We start from the raw sequence: 19,193 nt of genomic DNA, 5'->3' as shown, positions 1-19,193 counted from the left end.
TCTTCCTGACCCAGGGATCGAACCCACATCTCTTACATCTCCTGCATTAGGAGGTGGGTTCTTTACCAGTAGCTCCACCTGAGAAGCCCTGTTATAATTTAGTGTTGGAGTAATTTGTTATGCAATCACTCATAGTTCGTGGTATATGTCTCAAAAAAACAAGAAAGAAACATTTTTTTTTAAATGTATTGGAGTATAACTGACTTACAATCTTGTGCTAGTTTCACAAATCCAGCAAAGTAGATGGATTATACACCAACATACATCCACTTTTTTAGATTTTCCTATATATGGCATTATAGAGTAGTGAGCAGAATTCTCTGTGCTATAGAGGAGGTCCTAATTAGCTAACAATTTTAAAAGGAACAAGGGCTCAGGATGGACTCCTGCAGGTGAGGGACCCGGAACAGGAGGTGTCACCAGCTTTGGGGTAAATCCATTCTCTGGAATCTGGGTTTGAGGGGCCCTCACAGAGAGCGGACCTCAACCCTGCGGCCGAAATCTCTGCAGCCCACGGTCAGTCTTGCCAGTTGGACAGAAATAATCCAACGGCTGAAAGCAGCACACCTGGGAGAACCCTCGGCTGCATACGCGGGAGGCTGGGTTCACGGCCACCCTGGGCCCTGCGCCGTGTGCGGGGCTGCACTGCCCCCTGGTGGACACTCTGGGCAGCGCTCCCCTTCTTCCCCTCGCAAGACCAAGGCCCATTATTTGTCCGGCTCCCGCCCCCATCTCCCCATTACCAGCCGGGCCCCGCGGCACAAGTGTATCCCTACCCTTGGTACCAGTTGGTGAGGGCATCTCTCGGACTAGCAGCACAATCACCTTGAGTCTCCCTCGCTCTCACACACACACTCTCTTTCTCTCTCTGCTTCATATTCTGGACACACCAATCGACCAATCCCAGTGCTGCTGACAAGAGCGCGGATCTCAATCCTTCTGGTCTGTGCGGACGTTGCCTTCCAATCAAAGAAAACTTCCTGGACCCACAAGATGTTCCACTACACCCTGCATTCTCTAGCTCTGTGAACTGACTGACTGACTGATTAATAGATGTCTGAATTCAGCCTCCCCAACACTGATTGCCAGGTCAGCCCTGGGCTTGTTTGCGGCCATACAAAGATGACGAGGCCATGGGGTGCCTGGGGTGAGAGGTGGCTGGCTCTCCCCTGCCAGACACCCTAAACTTCTGGGACAGAGGGGGGAATTCCGCCAAGTGAAACCGCAGCCAAGCTCCTTGAGACCCGTTCCGTCCTCTCCTACCACCACTCACTGTTTCTCAAAGTGTTTTTCAACAGCAGCTGGCAGGGTGGGGCACCTACTCCCCAGCTCTGATCGGGGGTGAGAAAGGTATTAGAGGAAACCCCAACAGGGGCCATGGAGGAGAACGCGGAAGCCTGGGGTAGGAGTGTATCTGTGCAGTCGTGTGCACTCTGAGGACTCCGGCTACTCTGTAACACTCTTCTGGGGCCTCTGGCTAAACAGGAGGTGGGGGATCCCATATTCTGGGCAGATGCGGGAAGCAGCTTGTGGGACAGGGCAGTAGGTTGAATACTCTGCCCCCAAAATTGGTATACACAGGGGATCCCACACCATGACCTTATTTGGAAGGGGGGTCTTTGCAGATGTAATCAGTTAATCAAGGTTGAACTGAATTAGGCTGCTGTCTTTATAAGAGATCGGAGGGGAGGGAGAGGGAGGTTCTGACACGGAGAAAGGGAGAAGCCAACAGACAGTGGAGGTGGAGACTGGATGGAAGGGTCTGCAGGTGGAGGTAACAGGATTGCTGGCAACCACCAGAAACTAGAGAGAAGCAGAAGCAGACTCTCCCCCGCTACAGAAGGAGCCAACCCCACTGACGTCTTTATCTTGAACTTTTTTTAGGGGAGGGGCCCAGCAAGGCATGTGGGATCTTAGTTCCCCAGGGATCGAACCCATGCCCCCAGCAGTGGAAGCAGAGTGTTAACTACTGGACCTCTGGGGCAGTCCCCCTGCTGACATCTAGAATCAGATTCTGGTCTCCTGCACTGTGAAAGAATACATTTCTGTTGCTTTGAGCCATGGAGCTCACAGTCATGTTATCACCACCACAGGAAACCCCGACCTAATCTGAAAGGGGTGAGCAAACGCAAGAACACACACAGTGGCCTGGCAGCTGATGCTGTAACACCTCCCTCGGTCACCAGCTTCACATCCTCAGGCAAGTGGCTCAGCCTCTGAGCCCCAGTCTTTCCATGTCACAGACTAGGCTCCAGTGCCCTGGGATCCATTACCCGTATCCCCATGAGGACCTGGTGCATGGTGAAGCTGCTCAGAACATATTAGCCGTGTCTCTCCCTTAGCTGTCCCCACTCAGCACAGTGGCCACTGTCCCTCCTTCTCTGCTGCAGAATGAAGAAGGGAAGGAGCCCAGGTTTGGGGTGGGAGAGAGCTGAGCCACTTACTGGCTCTATGGTCTTGGACCAGATATACATTCCCCAACCCCAGACCTCAGGACTTCACCAAGAAAATGAAGATAAGAAAAACCTCCCTCATACAGTCTGCAGTGACCTGAAAATTTGCATCCCCCAAAATCCATGTTGGAGCCCTAAACACCTGCCCCCCCACACCTGCTTCCCCTGCAGTGTGATGGTGTTCGGAGGCGGAACCTTTGGAAGGTGATCAGGTTAAGATGGGGGCTTCCCCAGAGGCTCAGTGGGTAAAGAATCCACCTGCAAGGCAGGAGACATGGGTTTGATCCCTGGGTCAGGAAGATCCCCTGGAGGAGGGCATGGCAACCCACTCCAGTATTCTTGCCTGAAGAATCCCATGGAGAGAGGAGCCTGGCGGGCTGCAGTCTATGAGGTTGCAAAGAGTCGGACATGACTGAGCAATTGAGCATGCACACGTGCAGGTTAAGGTGAGGTCATGAGGGGGTGGTCATGATGGGACTGGTGCCCCCATAACATGGAGAAGAGATGCCGGAGCACGCTCTCCCTGCCCACAAGAGGAGGTGGCCACCTGCTAGCCAGGAAGCTGGTCGTCACCAGGAACGAAATCTGCTGGTACCTTGGTCTTGGACTTTCCAGTGTCCAAAAGTGTGAGAAGTAAATGTCTGTTGTTCAGGCCAGCCCCTCTGGTATTTTGTATGGAGGATGGATTGGCAAGACACAACGGAGCACTCTCTAGGATGGAGAGAAATGGGTGGATTTGAGACAGTGGGGAAGTGGGATGGAGAGGATTTACCTACTCTTAGGTAAGATATGGACAAATGAGGAGTGGGGACTTCTGGCAACTGAATGGAGTGGCCTGACTTACTGAGAAGGTGAACAGGTGCAAGTTTGGGGTAAGACGAATTCGAGTGTCTATTGGAAATCCAAGTAGACAGGGCCAGGAATTAATTGGATTTGCACATCTACTGCGAAGAGCAAGAGATGGCTTGGAGCCAGACAGGAAGGAGTCCCCATGTGCACACATCATCCATTCCTGGGAAGGTGTGAGGATGGAGTGCGGTTCCTGGCTGTGGCCACAAGATGACACTATCACCCAGGCCTGCTAGATGGTGGGGGGCCTTCTGATTACTGAGGCTTCCCTGGTGGCTCAATGGTAAAGAATACACCCGCCAATGCAGGGGACACGGGTTCGATCCCTGAGTGGGGAAGAGGCCCCGGAGAAGAAAATGGAAACCCACTCCAGTATTCTTGCCTGGGAAATCCCATAGACAGTGGAGGCTACAGTCCATGGGGTTGCAAAGAGTCAGACACGACTTAATGACTAAACAACAGCTTGATTGACTACATGCCAACTGCTACTCTATATTGTCTAATCGTGCATTTTAAAAGGATACTTTTGAATCCAGTAATCCCAACTTAGTGTTCACCTATCTATATAAAAACCTTTTACCTCCTTTGCCATTTTGAAAATAAGATTAAATACTTATGGAAACAGAACTGGAGTCAAAAGTCTTGAGTTCAAAACCTGATTTTGCCACTAAACAGCTGTGTTCAAGATACATTTCTGAGCCTCAGTTTTATGGTATTCAAAATAGGAATAATACCCTCACAAAATAATTGTGAGAAGACAACTTACCTGAAAGATAACTTATGTGATGGGCTCTCAAATAAGATTGGCTTTAAGAAAATACTACTACTTCTAGGTAGTATTAATCCCTGCTGCCGCTGCTGCTAAGTCGCTTCAGTCGTGTCCGACTCTGTGTGACCCCATAAGCGGCAGCCCACCAGGCTCCCCTGTCCCTGGGATTCTCCAGGCAAGAACACTGGAGTGGGGTGCCATTTCCTTCCCCAATGCATGAAAGTGAAAAGTGAAAGGGAAGTCGCTCAGTCGTGTCCGACTCTTGGCAATCCCATGGACGGAGGAACCTGGTAGGCTGCAGTCCATGGGGTCGCACAGAGTTGGACACGACTGAAGCAACTTAGCAGCAGCAGCAGCAGCAGCAGCAGTGTATGTGTGCTCAGTCATGTCAGACTTTTTTGCCACGCCATGGACTGTAGCCCCCTTGTGGCTCAGACAGTAAAGAGTCTGCCAGCAATTTGGGAGACCTGGATTGATTCCTGAGTTGGGAAGATCCCCTGGAGAAGGAAATGGCAACCCACTCCAGTAATCTTGCCTGGAAAATCCCATGGATGGAGGAGCCTGGCAGGTACAGTCCATGGGGTCTCAAAGAGTCTGACAGGACTGAGTGGCTTCACTTTCACGGACTGTAGTTCTCCAGGTTCCTCTGTCCATGGGATTTTCCATGCAAGAATACTGGAGTGGGTTGCCATTTCCTCCTCCAGGGCATCTTCTCCACCCAGGGATGGAACCCGGGTCTCTTGGGTCTCCTGGGATGATAAGCAATTGGGAAAGGTCTCACACGTGCCACTGATAGCAATACCCTGAAAGGCCACTAGATGGCAATATTACTCCAGGAATCGCTTCCGGTCCCTTCCACCCTGGTGACTACAGCTTGCTTTGTTCATGAACATCCTTCTCTAGCCAGTGTCACCAAAGATGCCATCGTGCACTTTCTGTCATGCCATGCCCGAGTGCCCTAGTCAGCCACTTTCCCACCATCTGCCCTAATATAAAAGTAAGCTCTACCGACTTTACTGCTATGTGTTACATTCTTAAAGATAATGTTATGGTCTCTGTGCTCAACTGTAAAGCAGCTGAATTAAATGTTTTAACAAGAAGTAAACAAGCCAATAAAGCCAACAAAAACCCAGGTGTGGTCAATTCTTTTTCTTTTTGTGGGTTAATACTCAGAGGGTCACCAAGCCTGGAGGTGACCAGAGACAAAAGTGCCCACTTGAGATAAAGATAACGCTTTAGCAATTATCCTCCAATTAAAAAAACTTTTTAAAAGGTAACTCTGTAAACTGGGGAAAGGGACTGCCAGCCCCTTTAAGGCGGGACTAGAGGAGGAAGCTGAGCTCCGCTCAAAAGAGAGCATAGGAAGAAAACACAAATACCATATTTAAAACATTTTTTTATTCTGCAAAAATTTCCACAGTGCAAAAATACAGCAGATCCAAATAACATCTTAAGGAGGGTCTGGAAGTATAAATCAGGACCAGAGGCTTGAGGAAGATGTAAATTTCAAATTTGTTCAACTCTTAAGGTGTAAGTTTCGGTCCCTCATGACGGAAAGTCCTCACAGGAGAAGGGGGCTGGGGCTGGTCTTGGAGGGCAGTCAAGAATGCTGAACTGTGGAGACCTCGATTTCACCACCAGAAAGGAGGTGACTCCTGGCTTCATGTCGTGTTACACAGTTCTCTACCCGGGTGGCTTCTCGGGACATCTGAATACCCAAGTAATTCTCTGTACGGCCATTTTTCTAGGGAGAAGACCCACTGCTTATAGCAGATTATCAAAAACCTCAGTGGCCACCCCTCATCCCCTCGTTCTGGCCAGAAAAAAATGTCTAAGACCACGGCAGCACTACTGATGCTGCTGACCGCTCAATCTTTCTCCTCTCATAATCACATTATTCTTATAAACAGGACTGCCTATGAATCCCTTAATTTAAAAACAATGCTCACAGGAAATAAAGAAAAATGGGTATACAGAATTTTCCTGCTAAATTCATTTACTATTTTATATTGTTATATGATCTTCCTTCCAGTGACTGGACGCACTGCAGCTTAGATGAAATGTTTTCTGCATTTGAGATTTTATATCCACCTGACATAATTACAGACCTTTCAACAAACTGCCTCTAGGTACTTTTATACTGGAAACATGTAAGTGTATTAATTTCACAGCTCTAAGAAGAAACCAACAATTAACTAGCATGTTTAATTAGTATTAAATGTACTCATTTTAAGTATGCTTAATAAGAATGATACCCAAATTCATTAATAAATGAGTTTGAGCAAATGTACCTTACAACCCCTTAAATGTATTTCTCATGGAAGCTGTTGCAGAAATCATTTTGGAAATAAACAAACATATACCTTATTCATTCACAGAAAATGACCCTTAGGGCTTTAATATCAAACATAGCCATCACAGTCAGTTCACAAAAAGAACATAAAGTGCAAAAACTCCATTTCAAAAGGCTTTAAGTTACTCCCAATGTAACAGAGATTAAATGCTACCACAGCCAGTGGGCCCACTACCCTTATACAGCACACCCTATATAAAGTACAGAACAAGGTATATACCTGAAAATATGTATCTATTTGCTCTGATTACATATTGTGGTTACAAAATCGTCTCAGAACTGGTTTAAAAAATAGGGAAAGCTACAATTCAAACAATGAGTTCTTTAAAGTAGGGGCCATTAAAAAATCTGTAGGAAAATGATGTCTACAAAATCCATTGAGAATCCCAACCTAGCCCAAGATTTCTCTTTGACCAGCTGGATCAGCAGCAACCAGGCAAAGAGCTGACTATTAGGGGTTCCAGGTTCATTTGGGAACAAGGAGCTATGAGAGAGGCTGTGTCCAGGCAAGCTTCAGCCCTCACCTGTCCCCCAGACAGATGGTTCCGCATTAGCCCCGAGGGATGAAGAGCCAGGGGAGGCTCACCCCTCAGTTCTGATGCCTCCAGGATGGCACCAGCTCGCGTAAGCATAATGAATGAGGGAGAAGTTTTTATTACATACCTGAGAAGTCCAATAAATAGCATAGGTGATGGTATTTTTACAAATCCTGTGCTTGATAACCATGATGCTTAGCCTCCCAAAAGAACAGCTCTGATCCACAAGGAACGTCTTCTAGGCATTCTTCGGGGGGACAGGCACAGCGCACCCCCCAAATGTAGCCTACCTCCAAACAGATGCAGGCATCTTATCCCCAGACACCTGCAATACAGTCACTGAAGTGCTGGTTTTACATTAAAATAATAAAAGCAGGAACTATTTTCTAAAAATCAGACACTATAAAATACGAATTGTTAAATGATCACTTGGTTACATTAATTGTTTTTTAATACTCCAAATCCAGTACCTACCGGGTGTCAATCTTAGGCAAATCCGCATCAGAAGAAATATCTAATAGCCATGCTGAGTAATTGTCATGACCTAAGTCCTGTCAAATCTCCACCTCCCTGAATTACCAGGGGGGATAAAAAGATTCCTGATTGCACATCAAGGAATGAAATAAGCTATTCACTCTTTACATCAAAACCTGTAGAACTATATATTTAACAGCTATTTTCTATGACTCGTCCATCTAAGTGCAGAAACGTATCAAAAAGTAGAACTCATTTTTTCTTATGGCCCATTGATGTTAGGCTCAAATAAAAAGGGAAGACTCAGAGTAAGTCTTAAAATCCAGTGATGAATACTCAAGAATATAGCTAACTCTCAGATATCCCAAAACCTGCTCTTCAGAAAAAATATGACTGGCATTTATATTCCATTCAAGGTACAAAATCAACTGTCAGCTCTAAAAGACATCTATTTACAACTATTTAGGGAAAAAAAGATGAGAAGGAAATATGCCAAAATATATTAACAGTGGTTGTCCTTGAGCCATAGAAATAGATTACTTTGTTTTCTTCTCTTTCAACTTTTCTGTGATATCCCCATTTTCCTTAAAAAGCATGTAGTGCTATAAGAGCATTATGAATATAAATGTAAATATAAATATGAATGAAGCCATAATCCAAAGTAAGATTGGTATATTCCTACTCTCTTGATTTACCCTTCCACACTGGTAAACATAGTGATTTCTTTTCAGACGTAGAGCGAAGACTTGTGTTCCTCAAATACACCCTATTCCACACTTTTTCTCAGCCTCATCCCAGTAAAATCAACCTCTAGAAGGGGGCTAGTGGTAAAGAACCCTCCTGCCAATGCAGGAGACATAAGAGACTCAGGTTTGATCCCTGGGTCAGGAAGATCCAATGGAGAAGGGAATGGCACCCCACTCCAGCATTCTCACCTGGAGAACCCCATGGACAGAGGAGCCTGGCGGGCTGCAGTCCATAGGGTGGCAAGGAGTCAGACATGACTGGACTGAGCACTCACGCATGTGTTAGAAGGGCGTTTTGTCTTTCATAACAAAAGCATTCTTTCTGAAACTTAGCCATTTGACTTGCAGAAGAAGAGAATTAGCCCTATAAGTTAGGGCACTTACTTCTTTCCTTCTAGCAGAGTCGCATTTCATCCCCATTTCCAAGGTCATTCAGAACCTTCCAGGTGGGCCAGGTGAAAGCCTTTGGGGCTGGAGGTGGTGGGTCCCAAGGAACATGCCCTTCATTTCATCAAGAGAAATGGTCCTCTTTGATGGCTGGGACAATGCTCCCATCACCAATGAACTTTCAAGACAGAAACTAAACTTCACACACACAAAACATTACCTACACGCTGCTTTTCTTTACTCTTTCCCACTAAAAGAGCTGGGCTTAAAATACAACCAATCCCTCCTCAGAGCATTTTTCTACTTCAGCATGGATGAGGACAGAATCCATGCCTGGTGGGTCAGTCTGAAAAGAGGATGATCTGACAGCTCCTTTAAAGAAAACTCTAGGCTTGAAACCCAAAGGACTTAAAGAGCAGTTTTCCAATACTGTTCCACAAGCCACCTAGGTCTCATATTCATATGTTAACGTTTCCATGAGTATTTAACTCAAATACTGACTTTTAAACTATACTAAAGCAACATGGACACTCACTCCATACCAAATCTTTCTACCTTAGAAACCACCAATTTGTTACTTTCCATTTCACTGCCTTTCATATTATTCAGGAAATGCTGTAAGCTTAACCTCAAAATAAAATTAAGCTAATAGAATACAACTTATTTCACACATTAGGTCTCCATAAAGATGCCTTACAGCCAACAGGGTTCTTCTGCTAAAATCATTTGAAAACCACGGAAGTAGAATAAAGTCATTCATTTCTAAATTCAGTTGCTCCTTGGACTTTTCACCCTTTGATCCTGTGCAAGTTCTAACGAGAGTCTAAGGGTGCCCAGACAAGCCAAAGTTGCTACGGCCCCATTCTTAAATACAGAGGACACTGACGTACTTCCCACCCACACAAGAAGGACACATCTGTTCTGTCTGCTCCCATGATGGACTGTTGCAAAGCAAGAGATGCCTGAGTTAACACGAGTATCCCTGAGGTCAGGAATCCCCACCTCGCACCTTGGAGACACATGTGGGGTCTTCCGTTCAGCCCAGTGAAGAGGAGATGAGTTGCAGCCAGTGTGACTTTAGGTGAGAAGAACTCAGAGGGCAAGAGGTTTGTCCTGCTGCACCCAAACCAGCCAGTGAATAATTACAGCCAGCACTTAAGAAAGGCAAGTGGTGAAATGATTAGAGAAGCTGCAGGAAGCACCTCATCCCGTGAGAATACCGAGCGTAATTCCCACAGTAGATATCGGAGACAGAGGAGGCAAGATTCTTGACAGTAATTTCCAGAACAGGACAGCAGACAAGAGGCTTCCAATGAGAACAACTTCTCAAACTTCACATTTGCTCCAAATGTTGAACCAGGATCCCTACCGCGATTGTCACAGGCCTGTGGGAATGTCACAGAGGTCAAGTATTAAGAGGGCAGGAGTCTGTGTATGGAACACTCACACCGCAGCTATTCTTTGTATTTGAGGATACTGGGCTGAGGTGGGGCTGGGGAGCCAAACCATATCAGCATTTAAAGATTGTGCTCATCTTCCAGAATGGCTTAAAGTGGAGTGTCAGTTTTTGGCACAGAGGATTTTGCACATTAGCTTCACCCAGATCTGTAGTCAAGTCTCCATCTCCCAGCAGAGGTAGCAGGAAAAGGGCTCACACGTGTATGTAAACCTCGGGTTACAGAGCACTGCAGGGGGAAACCAGCCTCCCAGGGCACAAGCCCTGCGTGTGCTCTGCCTGCTTATTTAGGACAGTGGCCCCAGATGAAAAGCTCTGGCCTCTTCCATTGGACAGAGGGTCTCGTCTGATGCAGGAAGTGTCTGTCACGCGAGGGTCGGCTCCTAGAACACAAGGGGATGGTGGGGCCCGGAAGCAAGGCGTGTGCAGCAAGGGGTCCCCCACTGGATGGCTCTGCCATCACCACAAAGGACGCAGCCCAACGAGCCTTGCAGCTGGAGGTGACGCAGAATACACACCCAGAGCCCTTGGCCATCTGCTTCCCACCTCTGGGCAAGCATTTCTCCCCCAGGCACTGTGGAGTCCTGGCGGTCCACAGACACACTAGTTAGATCCCAAGGGAATAGAATTTTTAAAAGATAGACCCCACTGCCAACTCTGCGAAACCCCCACCCTGGCTGTCTTTGTGGGCAGGTGAAGATTAGGGGGCAGAGAGGCCAGTCACCGCCTTGCCATCACGTGATCTTCACCGAGGATTTCTTGTTGGCACACAGAAGGGACACATAGGGGACGCCGATGAAGGCCCACCGCTCGCTGGGCCAGAACTTGATGACGGGGCCTTGCTCGGGGATCTCGGACGCAGCATCGAAGTAGGCGAAGCACACGCAGCCCAGGTAGGCGGCAAGGCAAATGAGGATGTGCCTGGCGAGGGAGACAGACGCGTGAGGGCCCGCGGCAGGGAGACTGGCCGGACTTCCACCCTCCTCCCTCCAGGCTTAAGCAGCAAGGCAAATGAGGATGTGCCTGGCGAGGGAGACAGACGCGTGAGGGCCCGAGGCAGAGAGACCGCTGGACTTCCACCCGCCCTCCCTCCAGGCCTAACCCACCTTTCCCAGATGCCAAGACTGGCAGGGCCTCCTCTAGTCAAGAAGGGGCGAGGGAGCCCCACATCCCCATGCGAGTGATAAATTCTGAGCCAACAAAGCCTCTCTTGAAATGTTCTAAAATATTCCAGCCTGATAACAGGAAAAACTTGCCAATGCCTTTGGGGCTCCAGAGAAATCAAGGGTTTAAGACAGAAGCGCTAATATGACATCGCTTATATGCAAAATCTAGAAAATAAGAAAGGGATATAGGGACTTCCCGGGCGCACCAGTGGTTAAGGCTCTGCGCTTCCACTGCAGGGGACGAGGGTTCGATCCCTGGTTGGGGAACTAAGATCCCACATGCCACAGTGCATGGCCAAAAGAAAAAAAAGAGAAAAGAGAGAAAAAGGATACAAATGAACTTCTTCACAAAACAGAAACTGATTCACAAGCTCAGAGAATGAATTTACGGTTGGGGGGGAAGGGTGGGGAAGAAGGATAGATTGGGAGTTTGAGATTGACATGTAAATAAATAAACAAATTTAATTAAAAAAGAAAACAGAGGCACTAAGCGGATGGAAATAACTGAGCACATGGGACTGATTCCCCGCTTCTCGCTTGAATAATGGGCTGTACATATCTAACACCCTGCGTTAGAAATAATTTTACACTGATTCATCAGCTTTTGCACTTTAGTAAGGAAACTCTTTATTATCTTCACGGTGCTGGTAGCAAGTTTTCATATTGATCTTTATCGTGGGGACCATGTAAAGGCATGTAACTTTTGCACCTTATACTGAAACTTAAAACTCCAGATAAATTAAAGATTTAAAATACATTTTAAAAACATATTTAAAGAATATTTTTATAAATATTCTTTTATAATATTCTTTTTAAAATAAAAGAATATTTTTATAAACCTTGGAAGAGGTCTTTCTTAAAATGACACACAGTTCTGAAACCCTAAAGGGAATCACTGTGACAGCCACATGTAATGGACATCTCTACATTTAAGAACACATGGAACAGGGACTTCCCTGGTGGTCCAGTGGTTAAGAATCCACCATCCAGTGCAGGGGACGCAGGTTCAATCCCTGGTCGGGGAACCAAGATCTCACATGCCACGGGGCAGCTAAGCCCGAGCACGGCAACAACTGAGCCCACGCTCTAGAACCCACGAGCAGCAACTAGAGGGAAGCCCAGGCGTGCAAGGAAGAGTCCACGCACTGCCACGAAGACCCAGCACAGCCAAACATATAAACACACACACCTGCAATGAGGATGGTTTTAAGAGTGCCATCAGTTTGCTTAGTAGAGAACTAAGGGATTTAAGGGATGTCACAGCCACGCTGTAATGCATATAGAAGGGAGAAGGGAAAAAAAAAAAAACTAAAGGAAAAGACTGACAGAGGTGAGAGCGTGAAGGTTTAAAACAGTATGGCACAAGATATCATTAACATACTAAAAGATAAATGCGAAAGTGGCGGGGGGTGGCAGGAGGGGGCGGTGCGGAATAGGTGTACCATATGACAAAGGATTAAAATCCCTACCTGATGAAGAGCCCTTTAAAAACCAATCATTGCATAGGGTGTCTGGGATTTGCTTTATAATAATTTGGGTGGGGTGGGTAGTGGGTGAGGGTGGCCAGGATGAGATAATACTGAAGATAACTGTTGCCTCCCTGGGGGCTCCATGTATTATTCTCTATACTTTTGAAAATGTTACAAATGTCCATAATAAATGGCACAGAGGTATTTAACAGTAATGACTCTCTACTATGTGTCGGGAAGTAGGGGCTGCATATAAGTTTTTAAATACGAACACTCCACAGAGATGATAAAGAAACTTAAAAGGCACATTTCAAAAGAGTAAAGATATAGTAAATTGATATCTGAAAGATGTCCAACAAAATATAACTTTTTAAAAGATAAAAATAAAATATTTTCAATCCAGTTAACAAATACTTTTTAAAGTTACTAACATCCAGTATATGTGAAAGTATATCTTACAGATACACTTTTATTATCTTACAGATTTTAGTAAAATTGTGTCAGTTGGTATCTCTGGGTTTGGCAACATATTATAACCTAAGGGAACATTCAGGCATATGAACAAATACATATATTCATTACCAATTGTTTATAAAAGTGAAAAGTTAGAAATAACCTTAATATCCATTAACAGAGAAGTTGGTTAAATGAATTACATAGCATTACCCATATTGTGAGGTATTAACTGGACACACAAACTAATGAAACTAATATAAATACATTGGTAAGGAAAGCTGTCGATGATTTGAACAGCAAAAGAAGAACCAGCTTGCATTATGTATGCTGCTGCTGCTAAGTCGCTTCAGTCGTGTCCGACTCTGTGCGACCCCAGAGACGGCAGCCCACCAGGCTCCACCGTCCCTGGGATTCTCCAGGCAAAAACACTGGAGTGGGTTGCCATTTCCTTCTCCAATGTATGAAAGTGAAAAGTGAAAGTGAAGTCGCTCAGTCGTGTCCGACTGAGCTCAGTCGTGTGCGACCCCATGGACTGCAGCTTACCAGGCTCCGCTGCCCATTTTCCAGGCATCATGTATAGTTTTTAAAAACAAAAAACTTTTTGTTTTTAAAAGTAGAATTAGAGAACTAAACACCTGGAAGGATATACTTTAGGTTGTTAGCAATTGTTCTCTCTCTTTGGACAGAATTAGAATTGTAAAAGCCTTTCTTGCTATACTTCCCTGTTGTTTAAATTTGTTGTAGTAAATAAATATATCACTATAACTGGAACCAAAAAAAAAAAAAAGGTTCAACTTTGGTTTGTTTTTTGGCCACACTACACAGCATTTGAGTTCTTAGTTCCCCAAATAGGGATTGAAGCTGCGCCCCCTGCAAAGGAAGCTGGAAATCTTAACCACTGGACCATCAGGGAAATCCCAGAAAATTGTTCAACTTTAGGGGGAAAAAAACTCAAAGTACACCAAATTTAGAAACAAAATGAACCAAAGTTACTACACTGTACTTTTTGAATTTTACTTAAATCACTCTGTGATAAAGGAACTTGGATCAGTTAAAAACACACCAGGGGCTTCCCTGGTGGTCCACAGCTTAAGACCAAGCTTTCACTGCAGGGGACATAGGTTCAATCCCTAGACAGGGAACTAAGATCTCACATGCTGCATGTGGAGCAGCCAAAAGACAAAATAAAAATTTTTTAAAGTAAGTACTATATTTTGAATGAGATCCTCTTTACACAGGTGGATACATTTATCAAAACTTAGCAGACTACACAAAATCTATGCATTTAATAATCTGTAAATTATAACTCAGATGTACGAAGTGTATATAAATTCACTAATGTGAGTCAAGGTTGAACCGAAGAAATATCAGGCAATGGATCCTAAGACTGGAATCCCCAGCATGAGCTGCTTTGCTTTGCCTTCAGCGAACAAATCTGGAAGTCCCCAAGTCTTAACCTGAGAGCAGCTTAGGTCTCATGGTAGATAATACACAAGTTCTAACATCCCAGGGAATTCAAGAGAATTCTTTCAAATCAAATAATCTTAGGCATCCCCTGATAGAGGTCAGCCTTCTTCCAAATCTGGATCTAACAAGTCTTAACAATTCCTTACCACTAGAATTCCTCCCTGGGTGCTCTCAACTTACAAGGAGCACTCTAAAGAATTCTCTTGTCCCTTGATATCTTCACGATCAGAATTCCTGGAGGACAGAGAGGGAAAGATGATACTAGATTTGGAATTGAAGCAGTTCCCAGGAAGAAAACCACTCCTCCTCTGCTTTCTGAGGATAGGATTCTACATGCTGTTTCGTAACCTTTTTCTTAACCTAACAGTGCATCCTGAGCCTTCTAAACTATAGATGCTTGATCATGTTCCCCATGATTAAGCTCCTGGGCTGGTTTTATGTAACCAGCTGGGCGATCCTTAACAATTCACTTTTATTTCTCTGGACTTGTGTCTCCACCTGTCAAATGAATGAGTGAGACTGTCCCCAGGTGATCTGTGAGGCCCAAGCTGGTCACTCAGGCTCAGGTGTGTTTGGTTCCGATTTGGGACTGTCCTGTCCCCACGTCACATCTGTCCCCAGCCTTCCCCACATTCCCCTACCCTGTAGATCTAGCTAGAGCTCAGGTTACAGCTTCGATTTCCAAGCTCCTTTCTGCTTTGATAACGGAGCTAGAGGTAAGAGACGGCACAGACATGAAGCATAGACAATTAGGTCTTTCTGTTCCGGCTAAGCCTGCTCCCTGAGACGTCCGATAGTCTGTGTGAAGAGAGGGGCCCCCAGGCTCTGCTCCATCTCCTGTGCACACTCATGCGCCCTGCAGAAGAGCAGAGTGATGACAGAGAGCGGAGACCCTGCCTTGCCACCCCCTGCCCCCAACGACTAGGCTCACCACACACAGTGCAGATAGGGGAAGTGGACGGACGACAGCAGCTCACAGAAGGCCCGGTCAGTGATCCAGCAGAAGAGGGCGAGGGTCCACCAGAGGCCGGAGAAGAGGCCCAGCTTAAAAACACGTACGTTGTCACACCTGCCAGAGACACAGAGAACTGCTCGTGTCCGTCCTGGTCTCCTTCTAACTCACTGGTCACTTCTCTGCCTCCTCACACCTCCCCAGCCCCTAACCCTAACCCTCCCTGGCCCCTTGGCACCAGGGTTCCCACCCAATGCCCCATCACACAGGCTCAAGAATATAAACACCATATATACCCCGATGGCTCACAAAGCCACATTCCTCACCCAGGCCTCCTCTTAACTCCAGACTTGCAAACCACACATCACATTATGACACGTCCACCCGATGGTCTGTGTTGATCTAAATTTCACATGTCTACAAAGAACTCCTGATCCTTTCTTCTGTTCAATACCCATTCTCCTCCCGGCCCCCTTGGGGAAGGACCTCAGGCCAAGAATTCTGGAGTCATTGTTCTCTTTCTCACATACCCTACATCTAATTCATCAGCTCAGTGATATATATTTCAAATCCAATCTCTTTCCATCACCACTGCCTGGGTCCAAGCCCCCTGAGTTATGGCAACCACCTCCATCTGCCCTGTTCCTACAGTCACCTCTCAACGCCCTGCCCAAAAGCCTCCCACATCTTCCCTTTTCCCAGAGGGAAGCCAAAGTGCTCACAGTGGCAGGAGGCCCAGTGTGCTGGCTTCCCTCTGTGCTCCACCCGCTCCTCCCTACCTGCCCCACGTTGCCTCTTCTAATCAAACCCCGCAGCAATCTTCGCCATTCCTCCAAAACCCTAAGCTCGCTGCTCAAGCCTTAGCACTGGCTGTTCTGTCTCCTGGAATGCTATTCCCAGATAGCCACGGGGCTCGCCACCCCCTAGTTTTTGTTCAAATGTCCCTCAGTGAGCCCTTTGCTGAGCACTGTTCCTAACAATCACACGGCCTATCTCCACAGCCTAAGTGACCCCCAAGCCCCCATCACCTTCTTCCCTCTATTTCTCTCTGTAGCAATGACAGCCTCGCCGATAACCTCTGTGCTTCATTTATGCATCTCCAGCCTGTCTCCCCCACCTGGGATGGTGTCAGGCTCAGGGAGGCTCTTGGTACTCCTGAAAGAAAGAATGAGCTCTTCCACACCCTGAGGCAAAGGGTTTCTGAACAAACCCCAATAGCTCGAGGGGGAACTTCAGCAGCCGTTTTACTTCCTTATTACCAAATTGCTCACAAAGAGGGTGACTTCTTTTCCTGGGGAGAAATGCCCAGAGGGAGTTGGTGGCTGAGGGTCCTTCCACCCCTCCTTTGGGGTCTCTGTCCCTCAAAGGCCTGCACCCCAGTCAGTCCAGCTTGCTCACTCGCAGGAGTCTGTGTCTAACATAAATATGACCCCTTCATATTTATGCAAATTTTATCTGTTCATGTTTGCTGAACAAGTTAATGGTGTCTAAAGTCTGACTTCCTGGTACGTTTCCCAGCCATCTGATGGAAACATGGGCAAAAGCATCAGTGAATATGGGATGGACAGCAGGCTCAGAAAGATCTGCTCAGAAAACAACCTGAAAAGCCCTGTCAGTAGGAGGGTTATATGTAGCCCTTGAAAAGATTTATGAAAAAATTTATAGAGCCCCACCACATTAGTGACTGCTTTCCAGTTCAGTGACTAAAACAGAGATGAACAATTTCCATTTTCCCTTCCTCTTCAGCATATGAACAGGAATTAAAGGCATGGAGTAGATGAGAAGTCTTAGGGAAGTGTAGAGAGAGAAAAACAGAGGTTAGGGTGTACCTTATGGGTTCCCTGCATGGACAGGTGCATAGAAAAGAAGGCGCTCTCAGGAGGGGCTGAAGAGGAGCTGCTGCAGAACTGGTTAAAAAAAAAAAAAAAAGAATGTGGTGTCATAGGAATCACAGGAAAGAATGGTCCAGGGTTGAGGGGGTGAATTGTACAGAAAGCTGGGAAAACAAGTGAGATTCAGGAGGACTAAAAAGTGATCAGTGGATGTACAACCGAGAGGGGGTTGGGTATCAAAGTGGGCACAGAAGCCAGGTTAGAGTAGCTTGAAGAATAAATGAGAGGAAACAGATGGAGACACCTTTTAAATAAGCATGGCTGTGACAGATGAGAGATTAAGGGTGATGGCTGGAGACAGAGGTAATGAGGCTAGGCTGGGTGTTAGAGACAATGGGAGAGATTCAATAGGCTAATGGGAAGGATCTTTCAGAGAGAGAGGGATGACACAGTAGACAATTTACAGGAGCAAAATAAGAAATGGAGAATGGAGGGGGATAATCAGTAAGTAGAAAGACAGATCCTAGAGATAGAAGGAGGAATACTTCCACAATGCTGCAAGTTTTAAAGGTAATGATGAAGACTAATTAGCTGTAATGATAACTGGCTTTTCAGGGGTAAAAAATTTCAAATATAGAATAGAAATTATTTCCTTTGTAATTACTTAAAAGGATTAGAGTATTAAAGGAAAACGTTTCCCTGCTTAAAGATCACAATTGTGAAGGAGAATTTATTTATTCTATAAAATCTGCCCCTTGATTTGCTCTTGTTTAGCTAATATGAATTTAAAAGTTTCCCTTTCTTTAGCCAGTTTTGAACAAAATTATAGATTAAAACATGAAACTCTGGAGTTATAATGAAAACTAGATTGTAGTGAATTCTCAAGAAACATAGCTAAGTGGAGAACATTCTATTGACTTCAGGCCTAACATCAGCCAGCGTCACTGGACTATCACAAATCCATTCAGATATCTTTATCAGCAATTTAATGGTTTTCCAAAGAGCTTTAAGCTCTGTTAGTAGGAGAAGGCAATGGTAACCCACTCCAGTACTCTTGCCTAGAAAATCCCATGGATGGAGGAGCCTGGTGGGCTGCAGTCCATGGGGTCGCTAAGAGTCGGGCACGACTGAGCGACTTCACTTTCACTTTTCACTCTCTTGCATTGGAGAAGGAAATGGCAACCCACTGCAGTGTTCTTGCCTGGAGAATCCCAGGGACGGGGGAGCCTGCTGGGCTGCCGTCTATGGGGTCGCACAGAGTCAGACACGACTGAAGCGACTTAGCAGCAGTAGCAGCAGTATTCTGAAATGGGTCTCTTCCTTCCCAGGTCCATGAAGGGTACTCAAAGCCAACAAGACAACACAGGACAGTCCTTCCACTGCCGGCCAGCAAGTTTATATCGCCCTTCACCAACCACCTCTGACCTTGCCTGGTATTGCTGATAATCAAAACACTCCCCAGAGGCAAAGCAATGGTAGAAAATATATACATGTCTCCACTCAAAACAAAGAGTGAGAGAAAGCTGATTATACCCTACACAGAGAAACTCTCACAAAGGGGGATAAATACAAGATTTCAATTAAGACCATCTGCGTCCATGACAATAAACCATGAATTTAGAGTGGATTTCTAAAAGTGGTACAGAGAAAAAGCATTTTCAAAGAGTATTACAATATGGGTAGTGATTTAGATGCGTTTTAGTTGGGGCTGAATAAGACAGTCATAAAGACACACAAGAGCTAAACTACTTTTCAGAAGAACCCAAACGAACTTTTTGGCCAATCCAATAATGTGTCTGGGTATCAACCTGAACTCTGCACATACAAC

At 45.8% G+C, this 19,193-nt stretch overlaps 1 protein-coding gene across 4 annotated transcripts in view; it reads right to left on the bottom strand.

The window, feature by feature from the left end:
- Window positions 1–5,472: 5,472 nt before the first annotated feature.
- Window positions 5,473–19,193, bottom strand: part of ACER2 (alkaline ceramidase 2) — a 32,390-nt gene continuing 18,669 nt past the window's right edge. The window contains exons 5-7 of one of the 4 annotated variants that reach the window (XM_070375953.1): window positions 15,513–15,650; window positions 14,728–14,815; window positions 10,859–10,944 (exon numbers count right to left, since the gene is read on the bottom strand). In XM_070375953.1, the coding sequence (XP_070232054.1) occupies window positions 14,758–14,815; window positions 15,513–15,650 (196 nt within the window). In that variant the 3' untranslated portion in view covers window positions 10,859–10,944; window positions 14,728–14,757. The other 3 variants (XM_005902270.2, XM_070375955.1, XM_070375952.1) reach the window with 3 other exon arrangements.

The sequence above is a fragment of the Bos mutus genome, chromosome 8 (assembly GCF_027580195.1).
Source record: "Bos mutus isolate GX-2022 chromosome 8, NWIPB_WYAK_1.1, whole genome shotgun sequence".
In the NCBI taxonomy this organism is placed as follows: Eukaryota; Metazoa; Chordata; class Mammalia; order Artiodactyla; family Bovidae; genus Bos; species Bos mutus.
The sequence above is the reverse complement of the archived record's forward strand: the minus strand, read 5'-3'. Positions and strand labels throughout refer to the sequence as shown.